The 26,580-nt window shown below is 36.3% G+C and overlaps 1 protein-coding gene across 12 annotated transcripts in view; it reads right to left on the minus strand.

Annotated features, from left to right (window-relative positions):
- Positions 1 to 26,580, minus strand: part of micu3a (mitochondrial calcium uptake family, member 3a) — a 38,355-nt gene that overhangs the window by 3,302 nt on the left and 8,473 nt on the right. Inside the window, exons 3-13 of one of the 12 annotated variants that reach the window (XM_047365822.1) lie at positions 25,360 to 25,391; positions 24,703 to 24,781; positions 19,817 to 19,864; positions 18,413 to 18,450; positions 16,726 to 16,797; positions 14,531 to 14,572; positions 10,307 to 10,402; positions 3,312 to 3,326; positions 978 to 1,072; positions 731 to 902; positions 340 to 348 (exon numbers count right to left, since the gene is read on the minus strand). In XM_047365822.1, the coding sequence (XP_047221778.1) occupies positions 340 to 348; positions 731 to 902; positions 978 to 1,072; positions 3,312 to 3,326; positions 10,307 to 10,402; positions 14,531 to 14,572; positions 16,726 to 16,797; positions 18,413 to 18,450; positions 19,817 to 19,864; positions 24,703 to 24,781; positions 25,360 to 25,391 (698 nt within the window). Of the gene's footprint in view, positions 1 to 339; positions 349 to 730; positions 903 to 977; positions 1,073 to 3,311; positions 3,327 to 10,306; positions 10,403 to 14,530; positions 14,573 to 16,725; positions 16,798 to 18,412; positions 18,496 to 19,816; positions 19,865 to 24,702; positions 24,782 to 25,359; positions 25,392 to 26,580 lie in introns of all 12 variants that reach the window. The other 11 variants (XM_047365816.1, XM_047365815.1, XM_047365821.1 and 8 more) reach the window with 11 other exon arrangements.

Here is a 26,580-nt window from a genome sequence, read left to right on the forward strand (position 1 = left end):
TATTTTGAACACAACTGAATATGCAAAATAAGCAGACATGGGCATTTTTTTCCAAACAAGGATATGGAATTTCATAAAATAAACTAACAAAATTAAAGTTTATAAAGGCTGCATCACATGCTCTGTGCTGTTAATTACATCCAAAACCTGGAACACAATTATTTAATAATCTAATAAAATAAATTGTATATAAAAAATCCAAGCACCCAGAGAAACACAACAAAATTGGATTACATGAACTAATGCAGACAAAGACAACAGTAAAATAACTGAAAACTAGAAAGGAAACAAGTGGCAGATTGTGACTGCAGGTTGTGTTTTTATGAGGCAGAAACAAACCTCCTGCTTCTTCCACAGCATGAAACAGAGGAGGGACAGAAATAGAGTTGGGTTGCAAATCGGCACAAGGAAGATGAGCCAAAGAATAGCTAGCCTAGCCTAGCTTGACAGACAAATAGACGGACAGACAAACAATCACATGTGGCTGAAAGTCCTATTAAATGTGTGTTTGTGTGGGTCTTTGTGTGAGGTCAAGTGATGGGAAGGAGCAATGAAGTGTTGAGAGCATCAACAGCCCTAGGTAGACACCAGAGTGGGAAATTACAGGTTGTGTGAATGCCTGGAAGGCAGGAGCATCAATACAGAAGGATAAAGAAATTTTTCTAATGATATGCAGAAAAAAAAACTGCAAGTGCTCTCAAAATATTCTTTGTATGTTTATGCGTTGCACCTTTTCATCAGGAATACACTGGCGCACGTTCTCCATGTATGCACTGATGTTCTCCACGTTGGTGAAGCGCAGCAGAATTTTGGCAAAGTCTTCCTCACTAATTGTGGTCATCCCTTTGGAATAAGTCAGAAACTCAATTTCCAACACCTCAGTCTGGAGGTTATCCATAAACCTAACAGGCAGAAAGGATTAGACAGTGAGGGAGTGGAAAACAGACTCATACCATGTGGTCATTATCATCAGGTACCTGTAGAAATCATCAAAGGTGAGCTCTGCTTTTCCCTTCTTTCCAAAGAAGTGGACCAGTATCGTGGTATCAATTGTGATGCTCTCATCTGAGCGCTATACGAAACAGAGTAAGAAAGACGGATCATAAAGGATTCTGGTTGGAGAAAAAGCAGTAGACGGGGCGAAACCTTCATGAATCCAACTTTGGCACCGTTGAAGCAAACTAGCAGAAACCAGAATTTTGCTGCACATATGCATAACATGCACTGTATGAACAAAACACAGTTTCACCTTAGATTACCATCAGTTTAAATCATTAACAGGCATTAAGGTATCAAACAAACCAGTCTAGGTTGCAATACACAGTGCCTTGCAAATCTATTCACGCCCTTTGAACCTTTCACCTTTTTGTTATGATACAAGCACAAACTTCAATATGCTTTATTGCAATTTTAAGTGACAGATCAGTACAAAAAAGTGTGCAATTATGAAATAGAAATGTATTTATTATTTATTTTTACAAAAAGCATTGGAATGAATATGTCCTTGCACATCTAGAGACTAAAACCTTTGCACATTTTTCTTTGCAAAATACCTCAAGCTCAGATAGATTGGATACGGAGCATCCGGAAATATCAATTTTCGACAGAATCTCAGATGGATTTAGGTCTGGACTTTGCCTGGACCATTTAAATACATGAATATATTTTGATCCATGGCTGCCACTGCAGCTTTGGCTGGTGGTTGTTGGCCTTCTGGAAGGTGAACCTCTCTCCCAGTCTCAAGTATTTTGCAGCCATGTGACAGTAGGTGTGCAGTTGTGCCATAATATTCTTTTTCCAGATAGTGGCTTTATCAGTGCTCTATGAAATATTCAAAACTTGTGATATAGTTCTAAATTAGAGCCTGCATTAAACCTCTCCAGAGTTTACCCCAGATCTGTCTGCTGTGTTCCTTTTGTCGCCGTGTTGCTGTTTGTTCACTAAGGTTCTCCAAAACACCACAAGGCCTTCACAGAGCAGCTGCTTTTTTAACAGCTCAAGATTAAACTACAAAGATGTACTCTATTTAGTAACTAGATGACTTCAGAAGACAGTTGGTTGCACAGAATTGTATTTGGGCTATTTGACTAAGGTGGGTGGAGTACATATGGGCGGCACACTCTTCAGATTTTTATTTGTAAAACAACTGGGAAAGCCATGTAATCTTTCCCTTCTACTAGACCAACACCAAAATCCCCCCAAAAATATATTTAAGTTGGTTGTATGTAAAAGTATGAATAAATTTGCAAGCTACTCTTTATTAAGATAAGTACACTAATGACTGAATTAAAAACAAGAACATGTGCTGTCTGTTTTTATTATCATACAAAATTATCTTCATTGGGTTTTCTTTAATTAAACCAGATTTGTGCAGTCGAGACTGGTGAGTAGGTTTATTGCCGCAGCTTGAAATACAGACTGAAACTGACCGATGAACATAAAGGAAATGTACACAGGTAGCAGCCAAAACTAGGACACAAAACACAATGACAAAAAGAGCCATGCCAAAGTTCAGAACACAAATTGAGAAAGACTTGAGGTCAGCACATTAAACAGGTAGATCATGTTGAACAAACCTATGAATGAACAATTTAAAATAATCCAAAAACACATAATGAAACACACACAAACACATGGAAGCCACCACATTTCATGCATTTCTCTGCAAATATCATACAGGAACATGTGAACAGAACCTCACATCCCAAACAGCAGCACTGCACAAAACTCACATAAGCACAGATGCAGAAAACATTTGAGCAGATTCCACCTTTTTCCCTGAACTGATGATGGTCTTGACTGTCACCTTTAAAACCCAGATTATGTTTCTACCTTATTTTCTCTGTTTTGTCTTCCTTCCTCCCTCGGCTGTTTGAAGTGAGTGTTCCCTAAGTGATCCTTGTCATTTGAAACCCATCAAATGAAGCTTAAGTTGTAACTTCTGCTTACCCTGTTATCCGTTGATTAACACTTTTTTAATCCCTTTCAACTAGCTGACATAGCAAATTCTTAATCCTTTTGGAAACAAAGTCATTTTATTAATTATATTTTCATGTTTAGTAATATGAATACCACTTAAAGAAAGGTGACTAGGCTTTTAAGCATCAAGGGAAAAAGAGAGTCCATCTTCTGTCTCACAACCCACCATGCCCCCGCCCAGCCAACCTATGAGTCAAACCCACAGCCATGCTAAGAAATACACAGACATCAGATTAAATAAAAATCTCATGTCATTCAAATTAAGAAGAGCGTTTATGCCATTTCCATCATCATCATAAATATCATCACCACGATGCCATTCGTGGTTCTACCTCAAGGGTAAAATCCTAAATTCCAACATGGGACAAGAAGGACAAGTCAAACAAGATGACAAAGATTTACATGAGACAAGAAGTAAACAGTTTTTGTTTGGTGTTAAGTTATCTTTCATACTGGAACAAGAAAATGTCAATGACTCAGTGAGGACATGGAAAGACCTAGTCACATAGAGATATGTACCTCTTTTGAAAGGTGAAATATGTAAAACTATAAAAAAAAAAACAGCAGTCAGATTTATTGAAGAATTATTGAATACTTTTTTTGGCTTTAAACATCAGCGTTCATTGCGTGACTTAATACCACGTGTTGATCTTATTAAAAAAATTATATTTAGGTAAATCTGTAATGGAATTACATTACAAAGGTCAGAAAATAGTAAAAAATGAAAAATAAAAGTAAACATTTTTACCAGAGATGCATCAATAAGGCTTTTAATGGCCGTTACCGATTTCTGCTTTTAGATTTTTTTTTTAAGGACTACAAATTAATTTGTGTAAACTTTGTTTTAATTTAACAAACACATGTAAAAAACACTGACCATGAAAGACAACGGTACTGCAGAACCCTAGATAAAGGTAGTAGCTTAGAATCCAAGACAAAGTGAAGGGAACATAAGATTATCTCTTTTTATGGGAAGAAGTATACAGTGGATGTGAGAAGTCCACACAACCCTGTTAAAATGTCAGGTTTTGGTGAAAAAAAAAAACATTAGACAAAGTTAAATAATTTCTTCTTCCACCTTTAATGTGATCTTTAACCTGTTAAAGTCAACTAAACAAGATTAAATCGTTTCAGGCAAAAACAAAAAAGCTAAAATCACAGGGTTGCCTCAGTGCTAAACTGATACTTAGTTGAAGCAGCTTTGCATTTCATTTTAGGACTTAGTCTTTTTGGGTAGAAGTTTATCCTCCTGGAACATCTTGACCACTTTTCTTTGCAAAAATAAGTCTGAATCTGTCAGATTTTTAGGGCATCTTCTGAGCCAACTCTCTTCAGATCATGCCGCAGATTTTAAATCGGATTCAGGTTTCCTCTGGCTATTCAGAACTTTAAACCATCTTCTGGTGAAGCCATTCCTTTGTTGATTTGGACGTGTGCTTTGGGTCATTGTAGTCTTCCTTATCTTCATTTTTCTGGCATTCACTGATATTTGGAACTGTGCATCATTCTCTACACCTTCAATAAGGGCCAGAAGTTAAAGCTGAAGAAATACCGCCCCATATTATAATGCTGTCACCACCATGCTTCACTATACATATGGTGCTCTTTTGATGATGTTCAGTATTATTTTTGTACCACACATAACGTTATGGCCAAAATGTTCAACCTTGGTTTCATTAGACCATACCACATTTTCCTGTATGATTTTAGGAGACTTCAAATTTAACCGAGCTTGAATGTTTTCCGTCATTAGAAAGGGCTTCCATCTAGTTACCCTACCTAATACCGAAGAATGAAGAATATTGCAGTTTGTTGTCACAGGTACAACACAGCCAGTACTTGCAAGAAATTCCTGCAGCCCCTTTAATGATAGCCGTAGGCCCCTTGACAGCATCCCTTACCAATTTTCTTCAGATTTGTTCACCAGTTTTGAAAGGCTGTCCAGTTTTTGGAAATGTCACTGTTAACAATGACCATCTTCACTATGATGCATAGTGAATATAATGCTTTGGAAATTTCATTGTACCCTTCTACAGACTGATACATTTCGATAGCGAAATCCCTCTGGTGCATTGGAAGCTCTGCTTGTATCCTACAGTTGCTGCTTAAAGATGCAAAAGGAAAATGTTGGGAAAACCTCACTAGAACAGCTGACCTTTATTTCCAGTGAATCTGAGGTACTTTATTTAATGGCAGGTGTGTGGTAGGTTATGTGGTGATACCAGTTGTATAACCAGCAAACACAATATTTTAGTTTCTTATGTTTTATTAATCCTCCTAAAAGATTTCAGTTTGTTTTTCAGTTGAGCCGTACAGATCACCGGTCACATTAAATGTGGAAAAGGTTCGTAAATAATTTTTCTTTATAGCCTCACTGGTTTACATCCAACTTTAGACAGTGCAGGAAAGAACAAGCTGATGTGTTTACAGACCAAGAAGCCATACAGATTTTTCAGCAAGTGCCGATCACTGCTCAGGAGGGAAATTGGCTGACTTTTTGGTGCATCAATACTTTATTACACATTCTCTTTCATTTTTCTCTCTTTGAAACAACTGCCTTTCTGTAAACACAAGCTAAACTTAAGGTCATTTCATTGGCTTGCTTCTCTTGTGCCACTTTACTGCGTGTTCTTTTTATTAAACCTATTATTACTGACAAACAAAATAAAAATACTTTTGCTCTTTTATCTTTAAACTGACACATTACCAAAGTCTTTATGACACACAGGCTGTGCAGACAACTAGACAGCATCCAGATGGTGTGTCTCTGCCTCTCTTCCCTATTAACTGGAATCGCCTCTTCTTCCCAGTCTTGTTTTTATCTTAAAATGAGTAAGTTATTGACAATATGCTGTAAAATCTAAACAAATAATTCAGCTGATCATTAGTTTACTCTTTTATTGTAATACTATGTTCAAATTCAAAGACAAACATGACAGTAGATAGGGGCACTATTTCATTAAATTACGTAGAACAAGATTACTGGAGGGAATTAAATGATCATTTATCAGATAATGTCTCATTTTGCTGAAACTGATCATCAAACAAAGGTATTTTTACTGCACGGATTTAGTCTTTTTTTATTCTTCCATTGACAAAAATTGATCATAACAAGTTTATCTTTCCTGGAAGAGTGTTGGGAGCAGTGTGAGCTCATCCTTCTCCTGACAACGTAATGGTTACCACTCCTATAAGGCACGAGGCAACACCTGGCAAATGCATGTGTCTATTTGTCCACCTGTGCACGTGTTTGCAAGCTTGGGAGTCTTTGATCGGGAAGCCGAGTGTAAAAACAGTAATTACTGTTGTAAACGCTAAACGTTCTTCCTCACCCTCCCGACCTGTGACTAATGCTCATGAGGAAGAGCTCATTGTCAGTCTTTAGTCACATCAGTCAGTCACATCTTCTGTCCATGAAAACAACTGCGGACCCGTGCAAAGTATTCAAGCCTGTGGAACATTTTGCACATTTTGCCATGTCATAACCCTAAACTATAATGTATTTTTATGGTTATAATTGGTTAGTGAAAAAAATGACACCTGGTTTATAAAATGTGAAAAGTGTGACATGCATTTGCATTCAGGCCCCCTGAGATATTTATTCCCATAACTTAAGCAAAATAACTCAAGATCAGTCAGACTGGGTGGAGAGCTACACCAAAAAGCAATTCCCAAGTATTACCACGGTTTCTCAGTGAAGTTTAGGAATGGACTTTGACTGGGTCATAATAATGCATGAATAGGCTTTGATCTAAACCATCCCATTGCAGCTCTAGCTGTTGTGCCTGCAGACAAAACTAACCCTACAGCATGATACTGCCACCTCCATGCTTCTTAGAGGGTATAGTGTGTCCAGATTGATGTTGAGCATTAGTTTCCAGCATATATAGTGTGTTTTGCATGTACAGCAAACAGCCCAATTAATATTAGTGGGAGAAAAAATCTAGAAACCTGTTTATACCTTTAAATGTGACAAAGCAAAATGTGAAAATATTCAATACTTTTGCAGGCACTCTATCCCCTCTTCCAACTCTCACTGTATCCTTATTTCTTTTACCCCAAGCTGTCACTGTTTCCTTTCCTTCCTTCATTTGTTGTACTCTCTCTTTTCCTCCACTGCTCTGATTACTTGGGATCTCCTTTCTCTCCATACTGCCTGTCAGTGCCTTCTTGGACAAACACCAAGGCAATGTGTTTTTTTCTTATCCTCCCTCCTTCTCTGCCTGTCAGTCAGTCCCTCCCTCTGCAGACAAAAGCAAAGGGGTATAATAGTGACTAATCCGTTGAGTAAACACATCTTTCTCTAAATACAACCTTGTTTCTTTCTTTTCCCCTAAATGTACTTCCCGAAATGCTTTTCTTCTCACCCACTTTGTTCCTCGACATTTGTTCTGTCTGCTGACCTGTGTCATCTGCCTTTGGCCTCTCTCACCTTGTTTTGTTGACTCCCTGATTAGATCTCTTTCTGTTTTTCTTTACCCTCAGGTTTTCCACTTATCAGATCAGATTCCTCTAGATTTGTTACAGGCCTTTCATTCCGCGCTTTTTGTTGTGACCATTTTTTGTTTTACATTTCAAAATTAGTTGCTGCGAAAAAGAAAGTACACCCTTTTCATTTTGTACTCATCTAAGGTTTTTAGGGTATACTTACTTTTCTTCTATTTCAAGGACATATTGGAATCTGCAGTTTTTGATTTTGTACACCTAGGGTTAGATTTTAAAAGTTCTTTAAAGAGAATATATCAAAAACAGAATTGATAGAGGGTGTTCTTACTTTTTATTGTGACTCTTTACAGTCCTGTGCAAAAACTAGCCTTCAACTCTTTATTTATTGCATGTAAACTGTAAGATTTAATCTGTAATCCTTTAAATTGGCATTAATCAATGAATCAACACTTCTGCAGGCTTTCTTAATCTCTTTTAATTGTCTACTTTTTTAATAATTTCCTGCCCACTCATTGTTTCTTACTGTGTCATATGTGCTAAAAATGAGGAAACTTCACAATTAGAGAACAACATAAGTCAGACCTAAAAACTAGGGGGATAAACTGGCTGATAAACAGCATCAGAAAGTCAAGTCTTCAGTAATAAAGACCTGAGGACCTGAGAGATTAATCATCTTTCAGCTAATCATCTGCTGTATGCCAGCTGAAAATTACTTTACTGGTACTGAAATGCTGTCTTATGTTTGCTAAACTGTCCTCTTTGGTATTTTTATAGGTTCAAAAAAACACTTCAAATAGATAAAATTTAAAATAGATTCCTGGCAAATTTGTCTCATCTGTATAAGTACAACAATGGCTCATCCATGGAGTTTAGGAGCCTTTCTATGCCTGAAGGACACACTGGTTCGAGTGCACTGGCTGAGCAAACAAAACTGGCCAAGTACTGGGCTGACCATTAGCAAGTAGGCAGTACAGAACTGTTTGATTTCAATATTCAGAACATTCATATTTCTCTTAGTTTTGCTGACAGCTCCTTACCCTCTGTCTGATTCGTCTGTCCTATCCACCTTACATCCCAGCAGATGAAAGGCTGCTCAGGGTAAATACAAGGTCGGCCCTTAGGAGCTGCACTGTCATTACCTCAACAGTAGCTTCCGCTGCTAACCACAACACCAGGTCTGTCATTAGTCAGCTAACCTGTTAGCACTGTGCTAGCTCTTATTAATCATTATACATCCTCACCAAATCCTTTCGCTCCTGGAAATCAAACTTAAAGCTGAAACTGTAAGATTAAGGCAAAATGTAATCATTTTATTGAAAAAGATTGCTCTGTTCTAATTAGGAGTATCCATCCTGTAAATATATATACAATGCCTTCCACACTTATGCGGACCCCAGGTCGGATGTAAAAAAACCTTAAAAATAAATTAAGCTTTACTTTTCAGATTTCTTTTACTAATTGTTGTGATATCTCTAAAAATTCATATAAATATCAATTAAGCAATTTCATTTATTCTACAGAGTAGTCTCTTAGACACCTAAATAATAATACAGCACAACCCGTTTTGACGTAGCTACTTTTCCAAATGGAAAAGACAAGAGAACATGCTACTCAGGTAAGGTGTGTGCAGATATCCTTTAAATCAGGCAATTATTTTTATATTAAGAGCTGCAGCAAAGTTTTCAGTGTGTGGTACAACTAAACCTTAAGACTGATTTCTTTCCTAGCTTTCTACACATCTTTACCAAGGCTGCCAACAAATTATTATACATATTAATACAAATTCAATTTCCATTTTTTTGTTTTTATTAAAAAACAAATAGATGTGTTAAAAAGGTTTTTGGCTTTTTTTCTAAAATAAACTGAGTTCGAGAGTTAAAGTAAACAAACAGATAAAGATGATTTCTTTAAATTGTTTCTGTGGCTAATATTTGACTGTTCTTTGAGAAATATTTCTGTTCTTCAGCACATTTTAGAGCCATTTAATATTGATCCTCTACCTCTAATACCATAGAGGAATTAACTTACTGCACATGAAAACACGTCATCATTAACATTTTTTACTTTCTTTTTTATCAAACTCACTAGAGTTTGCACATATTAACATGCTAACCTGTTGAGATTAGGAATCACCTCAGCATAAAGCATTATGCCTCTTTGCAGCCTTCAGTCCTGTACTCCATATACTGAAAGTCTTTATTTATACTTTCTAATTCTACTATTTACCATTAGGAATCTCTAGTAGGCATTTATAAGTTACTTCCTGTATAATTTTCTATCATAATTCAGTTTGAGAATCTGAAATGCTGTATATATATATATATATATATATATATATATATATATATATATATATATATATATATATATTTATTAATGTTTCTGAAAATAAGCAAATTTGTAATTGAAAATCCACAAGTCCACCTATTATGTTTCGTGAATCCAGCACATAATTCAAGAAATACATGCTATACTATATGTAATATTTAGGAAAATGAAAAGTGTTCTGCAGTCCGCGTGATCATGATTGTGTGATTGTATTGAACTAAACGTTTTAAGTGACAGTGGGAGTGATCTGACACCAAAGCCACAACATGGCACAGAAACACATAAGATACAGTATGAAAGGACCAGATGGAAACACGGTGGGTTCTATACTGTGGAGCACACTGAAGGACATTGAAAAGGATTTGATAAGGAAACGATAGCAGGCTTTTATTCTGAGGGTGAATGTTTCTGATATTCTGGTCAAATTGGATGCAGCAAAATTAATTTCCACCAATGTGAATATTAAAAAAGGATGTATATTAAGAGTACTGCCTTAAGAGATAAAATGAAGGATGACAAATGTAGGGATGAAGGGACAACAGGGTCAGTGTACCTCCGCCAGGTCTGAAAAGAGAACTCGACTGGCACTTCGCCTCAAAACGTCCCAGTAACTCCGCGCCACAAACTCTTGACTGTCTTTTTTAATCACCTGTAGGAGTGGTCAAGCAGGGCCAGGATCAGTTCACTTCTAACTCACCTACAACATGAAATATTTATGCTGTTGATCGACTATATGCTCAAACATTCTTAAATATTCTTTCTAGAAACAAACAAGAATACCACTAAACAGAATATGCTACAAAGGCATTAAAACATGAGTATATATATATATATATATATATATATATATATATATATATATATCAGTGGCAGATGCTGGTCTTTCAAGGAGGGGAAGCTCAATTTCAAGATCGCTGATTCGCTCATTTCGCTGTCAATCAAAAAGGGATTCAGCCTCAGACAGATCATCCAATCATCATGCAGAAGCTGAGCGTCCGGGCCAGCCGAGGTCCAGCCCACTGCCCCATAGACCCCCAGAGACGTTGAGCGTCCGATGGGCGGGACAAAGCCCAGCATTTTTGCTTCGCTATTGAACTCAGTATTTAAAGCACTGTGAAGCTGCGGGAATGAGTGAGAGGAAAGTTGCGTCGTTACCAGTGATAAGAAGTTGATTCTGAACAAAAGTTGAGCGCGTTGTAGCGCATATTTAGTCAATGACATGTACACACAACAGTATATATTTGATCACTTATTTGTTGACATTTTAGGGGAAGCTGAGCTTCCCTTGCAGTCTTAGAGCAATCGCCACTGATATATATATATATATATATATATATATATCATTTGGTACAAACACAGGAATAGTACACCTCAAAAAGAGCAACCCGATAGAGAACAAGCTCCATTACAAACATAAAGTTTAATCATAAATTGACTGTACTCCTTGATATATTAGGATTTCAAGTTAAATAAAAGAATATTAAAAACCAAAGATTACCTGAGAAATGATTTTAAAAAAAAACCTTCTTTCATTCAGAACAAGGGCTAGTTCTTCATTTCTTCCTTAAACATATAAAAATAAACCTCTAAATAAATATAAAGTACAAACTGTACAATTTTCATGCATTAATAGAGAATAACTATTTGGTAAGAAACAAGTCATTTTGCCCTCTGCTTTTTTATTTTCTCAGTACTTTAGTTGTGTAAATGAAAATGGTGTAAAATCTGGCGACATTGTGTATTTTGAGATGAACTGCTACATTTTCAATACTTTAGTTTTCCATATGCTTTTTACACCACATATGCCAATCTGTGTGCTTTCGCCGTGTATTTCAGCCATCAACTGCCCTTCAAAACACAATTTGTTAATACACCACCACAGCAATTTAGTTTCTATTTTTCTTATTTCCTGTTATCAACCACTCTTCAAAATCTCTTTTGAAATTGTTTTTCACTAAAGATGAATTGTCTTGTGCTGTGGATTTATTTGCACATCTACAACAGAAAAAAATTAGCTATTTGACAAGCTTTTAAAACAATACGTTGATCAGAATCAGTGTTGCAACAATTTTTGGCATATGTGGGTTTCATAATTATTTTTTGTTGTGTTTCTAGTTAAAAAACAGAGTTTATTGCAAAAACTGGAATATAAATGGTTATAAAAGGTGTTTAAGCTGAATTTTATAATGTCATTTGCAAACACATGCTGATTTATAGTATTTCTATGGCAGCTTTTAAAACAGCATTTTTCTCTGTGTACAACTGAACCCAGGTAGAGCAATTTATTTACAAACGACTTAAAAAAGATCAATTAGAATCATTGTTTCCCTTAATGTTTAATCCTAATAATCTCCAATAATAACCGCAAACACCCATATAAGAAACACAAGTTTGGGGGTTAAAAATCTACTTATGGTTTATGTAAAAAACAAAAAAGGAGGGAGAGACTTTAATTGCTTAAACTGGAATTCAAGGGATTAAACATAAAATTCAGACAATGACTGTTTCTTATGCATGATGAATAGGTTAATAACGGCAATAATAAGAACAATTTGGAACAAAAATGTAGAAATATAATGTTTCTTACTCAATCTTTTAAACTATTTACTGTGTCCAAGAGACGCAGGTGGAGCATCAGATGATGTAATTTAGTAATTTATATAAAGATTTTTTCTAATGTGGTACCCTACAAACGTAATGACTGTTTTAAAGATTATCCAATGAACGTACTCTAGTAAAACTAGACTATTACAGCAGTGTCTACTTATAACAGCAGAGTGTGTTTGTAGTTGAATAGAAACAGCCGCAGTGAGAAGCTTCTGACCACCCACCTCGACTTTTCTCTCTGGGGAGAATGCCACTGCAGCCATTTTAACATGACCCTGCACCGCTCTTAACTTCATAGTGACAATGGAGCTATCCATCAAAACACTGACAGCACAAGTAGTGTGTGTTTGTGTATAACAGAGAGCTAAAGAGAATAGGGGTAGGAAAAAGACTGAAGAAAACAGATCACAGAGAGACTGGAGGTTGCCAGCTTGCACTTTCTAAATGTTTCAGGATAAATATTTGTTAATAATAAAGGTATTCAGCCCCAAATTTTCTAAATGTCATCTATCACCTTATATAATTAGTTGAATTTAATCTTCCAGATAATTTCAGTCATGTAGTAACGGTTTGCATTATAAGCTGTCTGTATAGCGTTACTGGCAAATTCATGAAACGCGACCTTAGAATAAAATCTGAAAACAGAAAAAGAAGTCTTCTTAGTTTTGCGTCCTTTATATTTGAAATACTGTCAATTTGCGCAGACAATAAAAAAACAGCAGTCAGAAATGCCTGCGCCAATAATGAAATCACCCATTCTCTTTGTAATAACGACCGCCCCCCAAAAAACTAACACACACAAAAAGATAGTACCTAAACATGGTCTCAAATGGAAAAAGACTGATTGCGTTTGGAGCTTTGGAGCATCAAGCCTTTTTAAATCACATCCCACTTGTAGTAAGAGTTCAATTCACCCGACCTCCTAAATGTATTACTCTTTTTCTGTTATTCTTGTGTCCATTCACCCTGCTGCCTTCACGATTAGAGGATAAATCAATCAGCTGGCCTGACAGATGGACACCCAACCTCAATTTGCATATATTCTTTCATTCTTTCACGACATTAAAGAATTCAACACACTAGATTTAACTAGAAACACAGGATCAGGTGGGGTGAATCATTTGAAGGCTTCTTTAGGCCATGACTTATGTAGTTTAAATCTACAGATTTGTTAGAGCCCGTGCAATCCACAAAATACTACATATGCAGCATCACTTAGAGTATATACAGCCAATTTTTATTTATCTAACTGACTGATTCTAGATTATAAGCCTTATAATTTTATCTAAGGGATAGCATTTGGTGTTAACATGACTTTAGCTTCTCTGTAAAACATTTTCTGTGCCAAACCTTGTGATCAAATCATCACGATCACTATCGGGGCACCTGCTACACGCAGTGATATGAAAACTGCATCAGTTACTGGAAATCACCATTCTCATCCAGGAGAGATTTTACTACTTTTTTAAAAAAGACGAAGAAGAAAATAGGTAAATGAGGATACCATTTAAAGCTCTCCACGCCAAAGAAATACAAAAGTTTCAAAAACTTGCTAGCTTGTTTTTTGATCAGCAGGCTGCAGAATGTTTCCAGTTTTGGATATCTAGTGGTATTGGAGAGCAAGCAGTGCTTCTTTATTATTTTTCTACAAACATGTGCAGATAAACTATATCTAGATTTGTTTTCAGCTGCAGACTTTAAGCTGTTGATGCTGTTGGAATCAGCTACACATGATCTCACAGCTTGTTAAAATGCTTCAGACAGAAATAAGACACCAACAAAAACCTTCTTCTTATAGACATGGATGAAAACAAAGAGTGCTGCTCTTACTCCCATCTTAACAATAACAAAAAACTCCACAAGTTGAAACTTTAAACTTTCCATTCGGTGGTATTTTATAAAATGAAGATATCTAAACCAAACAGAAAAATTTCAAATAACTGAAAATCTGTTTTTCAAGATTTTTAGGAATGTTTTTACAAAACTGCAACCAAGTTTCTTTTTCAGTCTATGTTCTGATTATCCCACCTAAACTGACAAACATGTTAAATACAGAATACATGAATACAGACACCACAGGTTCTCTGCTCTGCTCCCCCATCGTATTTGTTTCTTCATGAATCAAAAGAAAACGAAAGAAGACTGAGAAATTATGATTGGGGATACATACGCTGCTCATGGGGGCAACCTGATATCCATACAGCTGCATACTCTAACACACAGAGAGAGACATCAGGGAGAGACAGAAGAGGACAGAGCATGCAGTCAGAAAGGTGGAGGAGAAAAGGTAAAATACATGTTAGTACATGCAAGGAAGGAGGATGTGTCATTTACATCTGAGATTACTATTTTAAAATGCATACCTTGCATTACAGCAGTAAGCACTGCATGACTCAGAACATCTTTGTGAAATGATGTATGTGAGACAAACCGAATGTTTTTCTTTTTATCTCCTTAAAGTGGACAATAACTGTCAGGAGAGTTTTCGTGAGCTATAAACTTCACCAGGATTGAACTGTACGTGCACCAGTTCTTAAAATTCAAATGTGGGGTTGATGTTATTTATTACTGTAATGACTTGCAAAAAAACTTCAGAAATAAGTACCAATTTTACCATGCAAATATTTAAATAACTGTTTTGTTTAAGCCAAGGCACAACAGTATCCATATATGGGTATGGTACATATGGCACAAATACCGCTATGATGAGAAATGCATTTTTTATGTCTAGTAGGATTTGATAAAAAATAATCTTGTACAAAAAAACTTTTAAGAAACAAAGTAAATACATTCTCATTTACAACATATTACATAACAACATTATTTAAATTATTTACAAAAAACAGAGACAGAAATAAGAAAAATGAAGCTGCAGCTTAATGAATTCATTCAATTTAAAATGTTTTCTCAGACCATCCTACAGGTAAGAAGCTAAACTAACAGCACAGATGTTTTCTTTAATTTACTCGTGTGGCAATTTTGTCAGTTGATGTGCTTAAACAGAATCAGAAATTTAATAAAGAGGAACACCAGCCACTTAGTGCTTTAAAAGTAACTGAATTTAGGAATGTAGTGTAAATGGACTGTTGTTCAGTCCAAATTTCTGACTCATTTTGTTTTATAATGATGAAAGCAAAACAGTAAGGGTGCATTCACACTTCTGGTCCGGTCCAGGGATCGGTAAAAGTAAAAAAAATTCACACCTTCAGTTTGATCGGTTCGCTTTCACACAGATTTTTTATACCAGACTAAACAAAGCAATGCAGTTACAACGGATTCTTTCGGGAGCAGTATAGCGCCGATTGAGAAAAAAACAGAAGAAAGCACGTCTCATCTGAGTTTCTGTTGCTGCTTTGGTGTTCAAATGTAGTTGTGCGCCTGCGCCTCTTCACTACTCTACATCGGCCCTCGAGACATTTTCAAACTCTTCATCTTCAGGTTCGTGCTCTTACTTTGTTTTTCCTCTATGTCTTCTTCTACTCAAATGCAACGCTCTTATGTTACATCCTCACATTCTTGCATTCACACTGCAAACGAACCGCTCCAGAGTCCGTATAAACTGTGCAGAGACCGGCAGTTGTAACTGTGCCAGGGTACGGTGCTCTGGTCTGGCAGTTAATTTTCAGGTATATTGAGCTAACTTTGTGACCTTTTAGAGCAGATAAATTCATATGTAAACATGAGAACTGAAGGAAGCTGTGCTTATGATTTTTTTTTATGACAAAAGATATATTGATCCAATGTGAATTACTCTTGATGCATTATTAAGTAGCTTAAACTTGAGAGTCAGCAGTCTCTGGCATGGATATGCATATGAATGATACAGGCAGTTTTGTAATGCAAGGTTGTTTCTGAACTTCCACCAGAGCAGAGGTAAGTAAGACAGGGTTTAAAAACTTATCAAATATATCAAGTAGACTGTAGGGATAACTATTATGGTAACAGCACAGGAGTTAACACATTGCCAGCTTTCATGACACAGCATGCACTCCACACTAATTACATGGAAGATTACTTTGCTTTCATTTCTGTTTATCTAGAGGTGACAATTCACTTGGATGGTGATGTCCCAGTTTCTGCACATTGTCTTACACACTTTGACACATTTAACTTTTAGCCTTGTTAAAAAGTGACATATGCCGCTTTTACTAAGTCCCAAACTATGAATGTTGACTTGTTACTATAACAGCAACCTTTATAAAATCAATTTAGGTATTCGTAGATCTTTGCAACTCTTATTTACCCTGTTGGTGCTAGGAGCGGTCAATGTCTGTATAGAAATGGTTGTAAACATCATTGTTCAAATACAACCATTAATTTACGTCTACCCTGACACCCATATACACCTCTTTACAGCGTTCTTACCAACTGAGCGGACTTTTCAGCATCACCTTTCCTTCCCTTCTTCTCATTTTTCTTCCGGAAGATCTCTTGGAGCTGTCATGAGAAAAAGATTATTATATTAAAGAAAGAATTTCATTGACACATCCAAGCAAAAACCTTTACACGTCCAATCAGAAGTTTACATACAGTCATCATGAGCATGAACTTCATATTCATTTGGTGTTTTGAATGGATTTATCCAAAATGTCAACTTTTTTTTATAGGATGATCATACAACAAACAACTTCTATTAATTTAAAAGACAAGAATTTGGTGCACAGGCTTTAATGAATTGAGGATTTACACAGGGTCATAATTGTGCCTACAACCTCAAACATACACATAAATCCCTAGAAATGTTTGAATTGTTGTCCCTTAGCAAAATATATATGGATCAGATGGTTTTTGTAGACATCAACAACTTTCTGGCATATTTTTATAGGGATATTCAATCTTTTTTGTCAGAATTTAGTTGAGAGTTTAGTTGAGCCACTCTATAATCTTAATGCCAGCCTCCTTTATCCATTGAAAAGCCAGTTGTGATATATGGTTAGGATACTGTTGTGTGTTGTTGCAACACCCAATTATGTTCAAGTTTTCTGCATCTGACCAAATTTTCACCCTCAAAAGAAAGAAAACTAGTTGGTGCCGGATCAGGAACAGTCCACCAGCCACCAAGGTTCAAGCCTGCCATGAGCTGGAAACTATTGAAATTCAAGCTTCACTGTTCACAGCTTCATATGGCCATGAACTGAGAGGGTGCTGGCTACAAAAGAAGGCCATGCACCAAAATCTACATCTTCAAGTAACAATGACATAACACTCATAACACTCTTCCCTGCTCAGTGGAAAAATCCCTTTAAAATGGTTTAAATAAGATTTTCTTTCTATGACTATTAATGTTTGGAAAGCATAGAAATCATGAGATATTGCTGCAACATTCAATGTGGGAAACCGACTATGCCAAAACAAATTCCTTGTATGTCCAAAAACGTACTTGGCAATAAAGCTTTTCTGATTCTGATTCTGATTCTGATATGCTCTAACTGGCACCTGGCTGCTCCCACAGGATTTTAAACCATTACCACCCCCTGCTGCTGTAGCACCACCCCACTCCTACCCACCTCCACACTCACTCGAATCCCTTCATGCCTGCAGCATTTTCAGTTAAAAACCTTGCATCCTGCTGTGAAAGTCACAAGCGTGAGGCCATTCAGAAATGCTGCAATCACTCTACTAAGCTGTAAGGTGCACTTTCCAGGTGCTTTATACATAAAAAGAGCAAAACGTGGATTTTGAAAAAAAAAAAAAAAAGTTACATCTTCAAGCTATACGTTATTTAAATGAAAAAATGAACATGCAAAAAGTTAGTGTGTTTCAAATTTATGACATTTTATTAAATTAATATAACTGTGGATAGTTTATTTTCAAGATTCCCAAATTTTTAGACTAAAAATTCACCATATTCTGCTGACACTCATGATGAATTCATCCAGTGTTCACAAATCTTAAATGTTCAACTCTACAAAATACAGTGAAGCAAACAGTTAAACTTTTTACATATATTTTTCAAAGATAATCCTCTAACATTGGATTTCAATATATTTAGTATCCAAAATGACACAGATATGTATTCATTGATGGGTTTTCCTCTGCACTAGGAACTCACCACCAAGAACTCCCTCTTGTCCACCATCTGGTTGCCGTCTGCATCAAACATATTGAAAGCAATCTTAAAGCCAGCATGTGGTTCTGGAGAACAGATAGGAAAACACACACGGTGTGAGTGCATGCATGTGTTTACTGAAGGTAATTTTAAAGCCATAAATAGTGAGGGAAGAACTAGAAAGGCTACATAAAGGAAAATAATGGTTTCATTTCAGTAAATGAAGTTTCTCACAGTACCCTCTTCTTTTGGAATAACTCTGGATGCTTGTTTTATTAGCAACTAATGGTACATACTTGCCACTGCTTCAAGGGCAATTAAAGGACAATTTCACAGTTTTTATCAAGTCAGGACTGTATTTGATGTGCTCTAGTTCAAAATTTTTTACTCCTTGGAGTGATCCAATCTGAACTGGGTGATTCCTCGCTGAACAGAAATACCTTAAAACACGGTTTAATAGAAATGAAACCTTCATTCCATTAGGACCAAACAAAGGAGCACTTTCCTGGCATTAGGACCTCCTTAATATTAGACAGTTCTAGGAACTTCAATATATTGACTTGTCAAAACTGGACTGAATATTTGTACAATGAATAAATATTCTAAAGAAACAATTTGTGTTTTTCTGAAAGTTTTCTTTACTTCATTAAAACAAAAATGTGATTCTTAATTTTCCCAAAACTATTTCTAAAATTTCAACTTGGCTCGTTCTCTTGACCTTCACATGGTCTTGTCTCAAAAGCTGGATTGTTAGACTACTATTTTATGTATTGATGTTAAACATACACTCAAAAAAAAATCACATTTCTGATTACATACATGTTGAAAAGTGGAGTGAATCCCCTTAAAAAGCTTTTAAAATAAACATTTTCGTTATTTCATAGCAAACACCGAACAAATTGCAAACTCAAAACAACAAATATGAGCACTATTTTTATATTTGCCATTCATATAAAGAGCTACATACAGTATTTCACATTTGATGAAAGAATTGAATTCAACTGGCTTCTTTTAAGGTTCGTTTTTACCACTAAGATAGGCTGTGCAAAAGCTCTTTGTATCATCAACACAGATTGGTGGCTTACAGCCTCCTTCACACCTTTATTATATAGTATATTACTGTTTTTTTTTATTTAGGTAAAAAACATCAAAGATGAATTGTTTTAAGAAAAAAATGACTTTACTAATTGATTTGGGCAAAAAAATTTAATGGTAAAATATCTGCTGCTTCTACAAGCCTCATGTTGATGAAAGGCTTTAACAAAAAAAGCAGAAACTACAAGTGTTGGGTGCATTTGAATCCATAAGAAAAAAGTCAATCTTGGTGCAAGAAAATAACTTTTAATAGAGAAGACGTACCTAAAAAATGAAGTAAAAGAAGGAGATGGAAGAACTGAAGTGACTCACTTGTCAGGATGCAGAGCAGAAACAGGTACTCTGTGTAGGAGATGATTCCTAGTGAGAAGATGAAGAGAGTTGGAAAGGTCACATTTAAAGCATTCCTGCACTGTGTTTACAGAAGTTCAAAACTCCTGGGCCTCTTGTGCCTCACACACAGACATACTACAGCACTAACACAATAATCCTCCCTGCTATGAAGATAGAATCTTAAAATGTGTCTTCTCCCAACTGAGCCACCAACAGTCATTTGGCCTCACACAGTGTTAACAAAAGAATCCAGAGGAAGACGTGTTTGGCTATATGTGTGTGTCTGGATAAGCAGGTGAAACATGTATTAGGGAGTTATTTTTTCCTGCCTCAGGCAAATTTACAATCTTTGTAGCTCAGCTCTCTTTTGCTTTTTTTCTCACTTTCTGTCGCTCAGACAGTTCAGAATGACTCGTTCTCCTGTGCATGTGATGGTGAACATGACACCAGTTGGAGTCAGTGTGATCCTTGTGTTTAGCTCAATCCTGACTGCTTTGTGTAGAGCAGCTGGCTTGGAACTGGACTCAATTCAACTGGTGCAGCTTGAGTCCTGAAAGGACCAGATTACCTCTGGAGCTACTCGGGTTTCTGCATACAGTCTGTATGTTTACGATCCCTTGCTTTCAGTGACACACTAATGAATAAAGAGCTCAGTGAATCACAAGGTAGAAGTGACTGTTGGCAATGAAACGAAAATGACAAAAAATAAAACATATATACCTAATGATGATTAAAGAATTGCGATAGATCCATATAATGAAGATACTAGAAATTATTTTTTTTACACCTTAAGGGCAAGTGCTAAATCGCATCATCTATTACATCCACTCAAAGATCATGAAGAAAAACACTTATGCATGATGTGCTCCTTGCCAGACCTTTGTTCACTAATGTTCTCTAACAAACCTCTGAGGCCTTCACAGAACAGCTGGATTTATACTAATATTAAATTAGACGCAGGTAAGCCTATATTTATTGATTAGGCATGTTGGGGTCATCCATTTTGGTCAGATAGACCGACTGGGTGTGTGCAATTCAACATTTCTGCAAATAACTAATTGCATTCGTCGCAGGGATGGACATTGAAACTGATGTTGATGGACAACGCAGCAGAGGCGCATATCTGGAGAGACTTAAGCTCGCAGGCGAGTTAACTTTTCCTCCACAAGGCAAGCTTGATTTCTGTCTGATACAAAAAGGTCAGAAGATTCATAAGCGAAGACCCCAGCAACACTCCAACGCAGGTAAAAACCCACAGTGGTGTTGCCAAGGAGATGACTTTTCATCCTTGTTGATTCAGTCGACTTCAACGGTTCCTCATATTTTCTTGGACGGAGGAGAAGCTGACCGTTTTGAGTGATCATGGACGCGTGACGCTCCAGCCCCCTCGTTTTTTTCTTCAGACCTACGATCCATCCTCAAGCCGGTGAAGAGAAGAAATCAATGTCAAAGTAATTTTGTTCTTTTTATATTAAATCGGATAAGTGTGTTTAGAAGTCTGGGCAGGGTGAGGCATAGTTACGGTGAATTAGTATCACCATTAGTTAATCCAAGGTATGAACTTGTTGCATGCAATATTGATTAAAGTGTTATATGCTGAATTGTTTTGATATGCTGTTTGAATACTGTGGAAGCACAACAAACAGTTGCGCTTAAGTTGGATGCATTCACCCTGCTGATTGTCAGTCAGGAGTTTAAGCTGGACTTTGGAAGTTTTTCATTTGAAACAAGCTGCAGTCTGGGCCTCATGGCCTGACCACTTCTTTGTCCCAGTTTTATTACTGAGTTTTTCCACAGAGTTACCACCTCAGAGTTTTATGACCCTTTGTTCCAGATTTGGGGCAATCAGCTGTTAGTGGGAAAGGGCGCGGCCCCACCGTTCCCCTAGCTGATTGCCGTCATCGAGACGCATCCCCTGTACAGTGGTTCTGCTCAACTTTCCAAGTTAACCCAAATTGCACATTTTGTCCAAAAACTGGTTTGATCTTCATAGACACTCAATGTATGTTTTCTTTTTATTATTAGTTTAGGTAGTCATTTTACTCTTTTGTAGAATAGTGCATGTTTAGTAAGGTGAAGGTTTTTGGACCAGAATAGTAACTATATCAGGGCTAAATGGTTTCAATAAATGTTCACATATATAAAGAGAAGCATCTGTGTTTATTTTGTGCCACAGTGATTTATCTGTCAAAATAAGGTCAAAGTTCCCCCACCATTCGGTGGAGCAGCTGATTAAACAGTGACATTTAGCGTGGTTTTGTTTAATAATTATAAATTATTAATGATACTTGACTAATTGTAATTATTGAGGGCTTTGAGCCCATAACCACCACACCAGAGTGCATCTCTGATTTCTATTCATAAGTAATGATTTTTGGTTAAGAAAATATTTTTTTCTAAATTATGATTTTTAATAATGATTTTGATAAATATTAATTAATCAACAATCATAATCCATACAGGAGAGTTTTGAATGCAGTTGGTGGCACTAGATTTTATTATGGGATACTAGATTAAACTCTGCACCCTTTTTACACTTTTTCTTTGTAAAACATTTTGAAAACTATTTGTCATGTTTCTTCCAGCTCACAATTATGTATTACTCTGTTTTAGTTGTTCACATAACATCTCAATAAAATATATTGTTGTCAATAGTAAGTGACAAAATGTGACAAAAATTAACATGTTTCAAAACTTTTGCAAGACACTGTAGACCAAAAATGGAAAAAAGGTTTTTGTATGACTCAAGTATCTTTAAAATGTCAATTGTAATGACATAGTTACAGAGATACAATAATAACAAAAAAAACAAAAAAAACTTGCAAGAAATGCCATATTACTCCATATGTCAGACCAACAAAATCACAACTATTTCAGAATTCTGGTCACATTACAAAACAGGTAAACAAACCTAATCCATGGTATAGATGCCATTTAGTACTAAGGTAACCAACACATTATTGGACATTTTTTCAAGAGTGGAAAATATCTTTTATTGAATGCTGAGCTTAAAAGAAATGAGATGTCAGCTTACTCACAATATTGATTTGCACTACTGCTGTCTATGTTTGTTATGTAAATGTGCAGCCAGTATAAGCTAGTATAGATACAGAAAAACACTGAAATAATGAGTTGTGTTCCGGCAACACTGTGCAGTACCAGTTTTCTGAATGAAAGCTATTGTCAGAATTTAATAATAATGGTATTTTATACTTACATCGTATCGGTTCCTAAGCTTCTCCACACTCTCACAATCATTGTGATGATAATTTTTTGAACTTCTTACTCACTTGTTTTTCCTGTTTTCTTTCTACACTTCCAAATGAAAAGGGGGAGATAAGAGTCCTCCTACATGTGTCCCTATGGACCAAACCAAACCCTAACATAAGATAAAACCTGAGCATAATTTTGGTATCATTAGAGGGGGAGTGAATCACACACGACATGCTATTTTTAGCCTCTCCCAGAGTGTGTGTGTGTTGTTTCAGTGTAATTATCACTATAGGGAATCAGTCCCTGACTGTGCGATTTCTGTTATGTGCTCCTGTAGCAAATGCTTAATTAGGGCAAGCTTATTTCTCATCTTTCATAAGAGGAGAGGAAAGAAAAGGGGGTTGATTTTTTCAGCAGGCTGTTTAGCTGAGAGGAACAGCATTACAACAAAAGTCACAACACAGCACAACACAATGACAAAAGCCACAATGGAAATAATGTTTGCAGTAGTGTTGTGAGTCCAAAACGCTTTTGTCTCTCATTTATGTTTTTGGCATAATTAGGATAACTTCCGCTTTTGCATAACCTTCAGTTGACCGTAACCTCCATTATTTGGCAACCTTTCCAGGATGTACTATGCCTCATGACCGCTAGAGATAGTCACAAGGTCACAGAGAGCGAGTATAGAAAATAAATGGGTGGATGGATGCTTAAAATTAAGTCAGAAACTATTTAAAAATAGTTTCTACAACATGTCGAGACCTGACTGTGGTTCATTTAGGTTGCAAGAGAGTGACACTTATAGAAAATAACAGGAAGGTTTAAAAGTGTATATGCTAAAATTGCTCTGTTTTTATCTTTTTGAGCTTTCAGCCTCTGTCTATCATGGAGCATGGTGGACTTAGAAATCTCAGAGTTATGAAAGCATCAACATTCTCTACAATATACAGATAAAGACTGCTGAAATGTTAGCCATGGTAAAAAAGCTAATTGACATAAGATGCTAAAGCTAGTTTAAGATGTCAACTCCGTAATCATTTTGTCTTTGTTATAAAAACATTGTTCTACATTGGTTCCCTGAGGTCAGAAATGGGCCACGAGATTCTGATCGGTGAATCTTTAGCTCAAGCTGTTATCTTTTTCTACAACAACCCAGATGTCGTGTTGCCTAAATGAAAAGGAAAAAGCTAGCCAAGCAGTAAGTGAAACTGAAACATAAGAAAGCTTCTTTGAAAGAGAAGAAAGTCACCTTGAACTCAGTTTTCATTTAATCTCCTCGACCACACATCCGGCACTGGAAGGATTTTATTTGTTCATGAGAAGAAAATTGATAATAAATCTTTTCTCCATTTGCTATAACAACTATTGGGAAACTAGTCATTGTCATTATAAGACATTCATAAACAGTGTTTATTATTCGCTTTGTCTTCGTATCTGATTCACAAAGCAAAAAGCACTAATGACATGGCGGGGTAAAAATCTGCAGGTTAGTGGAATTTGCACGTGTTTATGTCAAAAAGTAGCTCTAATTAGATAACCCGATAAGGATCTTCTCATCCAATAAATGCAATTTGCAAGACAGGGGGCTGCAAATGCCGGGAGAAGTAATGAGCTGTTTACATCCAAATCTGTGAGTGTGCATCCCTACTGACCTCTTTCTCTCAGGTTACGGAACAGTTTGGAGGATCCTCTCCATACAGGAGGAGTGTCTGACAAGATTTTCTCCAGCTCCTGATATAAACACACAAAAAACATTAAAAAAATACTAGACATTGAAAAGACACAGGCTCCCATGCTCTATTTTGAACTTCATAAAGAAATAGTGAAAGAGTTGAGAAGTTAGTACAATGGAAAAGACAGTATATCAACAAAAATGTTGATATCAGTGCATACTAGTGTAGAAAATCTGCCAAGTAATTTCAGAAATTACGCCAATTTGTGCTGCACTGAATGGGGTGTGGTGCTAAATTGAAGAGGATATTGATGTTTTTTTTTGCTTCTTGCAATGTTATAAAAATGAATGATGTATAGAACATGGAAAAGAGCCATGATTTCAGAGCAAAGACCAAAGATATAACCACTACTGTAAAATAAGAATATATAAAAAAAAAATAAAATGCAAAAATTACAAAGGACAGGTGCAACCTTGCAGCTTGTTTGTTTTACACATGTGCTGACCCTGCAAATCTAGCATGTTCAACTGAACAAACTCTGTAGAGAGTGAAAAGCCAGCAACAGATGTAACATGCAAAGGTTGCCTGACTGTGAGGAGAAGCAGGAGAAGGAGGGATATTAAGTGTGTTTCCCACCTGTTTGGTCAGGGACCTCCATGGCCTCTTGTCTGCCAAGGAACAAGACAAAGGAGGGGAAACAGAAAGACGAGAAGAGAGTTTGGGTGGGCTTGGTCAGATAGCATCTGTATGATCTAGAAAAGGGTCCTAATGTGCAGGGTACAGTCACAACACACACATCTACAAACACACACACACCCTTGCTGTATATACACTCATCACAGCGGACCCATTTGTACTGTCTGAAGTGGTCCTTGCTTGCCTTTGTAGTATGTGGAATGTTCCTGTAAAAGCACATATACTTTTGTTCTGTTTTATACAACAAGTTCATCTAATTCAACTTCAAAGAGGGAAGCGGACGATGGCGGCTTCAGACAGGCTACGAGCGGCTATATCGCATGACAGCGAGCCAGCGGGAGATGTAAACACACAAATACAGGTGCACGGTCTGCACGCCATTCAATCACATGACCACTGAAAAAAGAAATTGTTTTTGATAGCATCAGTGTGCAATAACATTTCTAAACCTGGGAAACTCAAGCTTACTCCACCAATTTAGATATTTACTGGTTAAGAGAGAGTATATGGGAGCAAATGGAATGTGTGTCTGACTAACATTAACCTCAGACTAAACAAAAGCTGCAAAGCATCTGCTTTGAGGCTGGCTGCTCAGACGTAATCTGTTACAACTAGCAGCAGGCTGAGAGAATCAGCAAAGATGTGCTTATAAAACCTTAAACCTTTGACAGCTTTAACACATGTCAAAATAAAAGCATTAAATAAACTCAGATGCTGATAGAAACAAATTCAGAGCAATAATGGTGATCTTAAAAATTCTCAAACAAATCAAAACTAAAATATAATTCAAACAAAGGCACCAGAACTAGATTTATACTAAGTTTATTAAAGAAAATTATTCATTTGGAGCCTGATGTTTATGCCTAATCAAAAGTACATTTTGTTTATAAGCATTACTATATCTCTGAAGATTACAATGGGCTAAAACTAAATGTAGTCGGAAGTCACAATCTTGAGAATATATATATATTTTAGTTTTAAATAAAAATAAACATTCTTTTTCATTTATTTGTGTGATGCTTAAACTGTTGCTGGAGCAATAAGTAGCCACATAAAATATAAAGGCAATTTATCAGAAGTTCATCATCTACATATACATATTATTTTGACAAAATGGACAGAAACCAATAGCTCAATTATTGTCTTGTCTGATCATAAAAT

Source organism: Girardinichthys multiradiatus, chromosome 5 (genome assembly GCF_021462225.1).
Source record: "Girardinichthys multiradiatus isolate DD_20200921_A chromosome 5, DD_fGirMul_XY1, whole genome shotgun sequence".
Lineage (NCBI taxonomy): Eukaryota > Metazoa > Chordata > Actinopteri > Cyprinodontiformes > Goodeidae > Girardinichthys > Girardinichthys multiradiatus.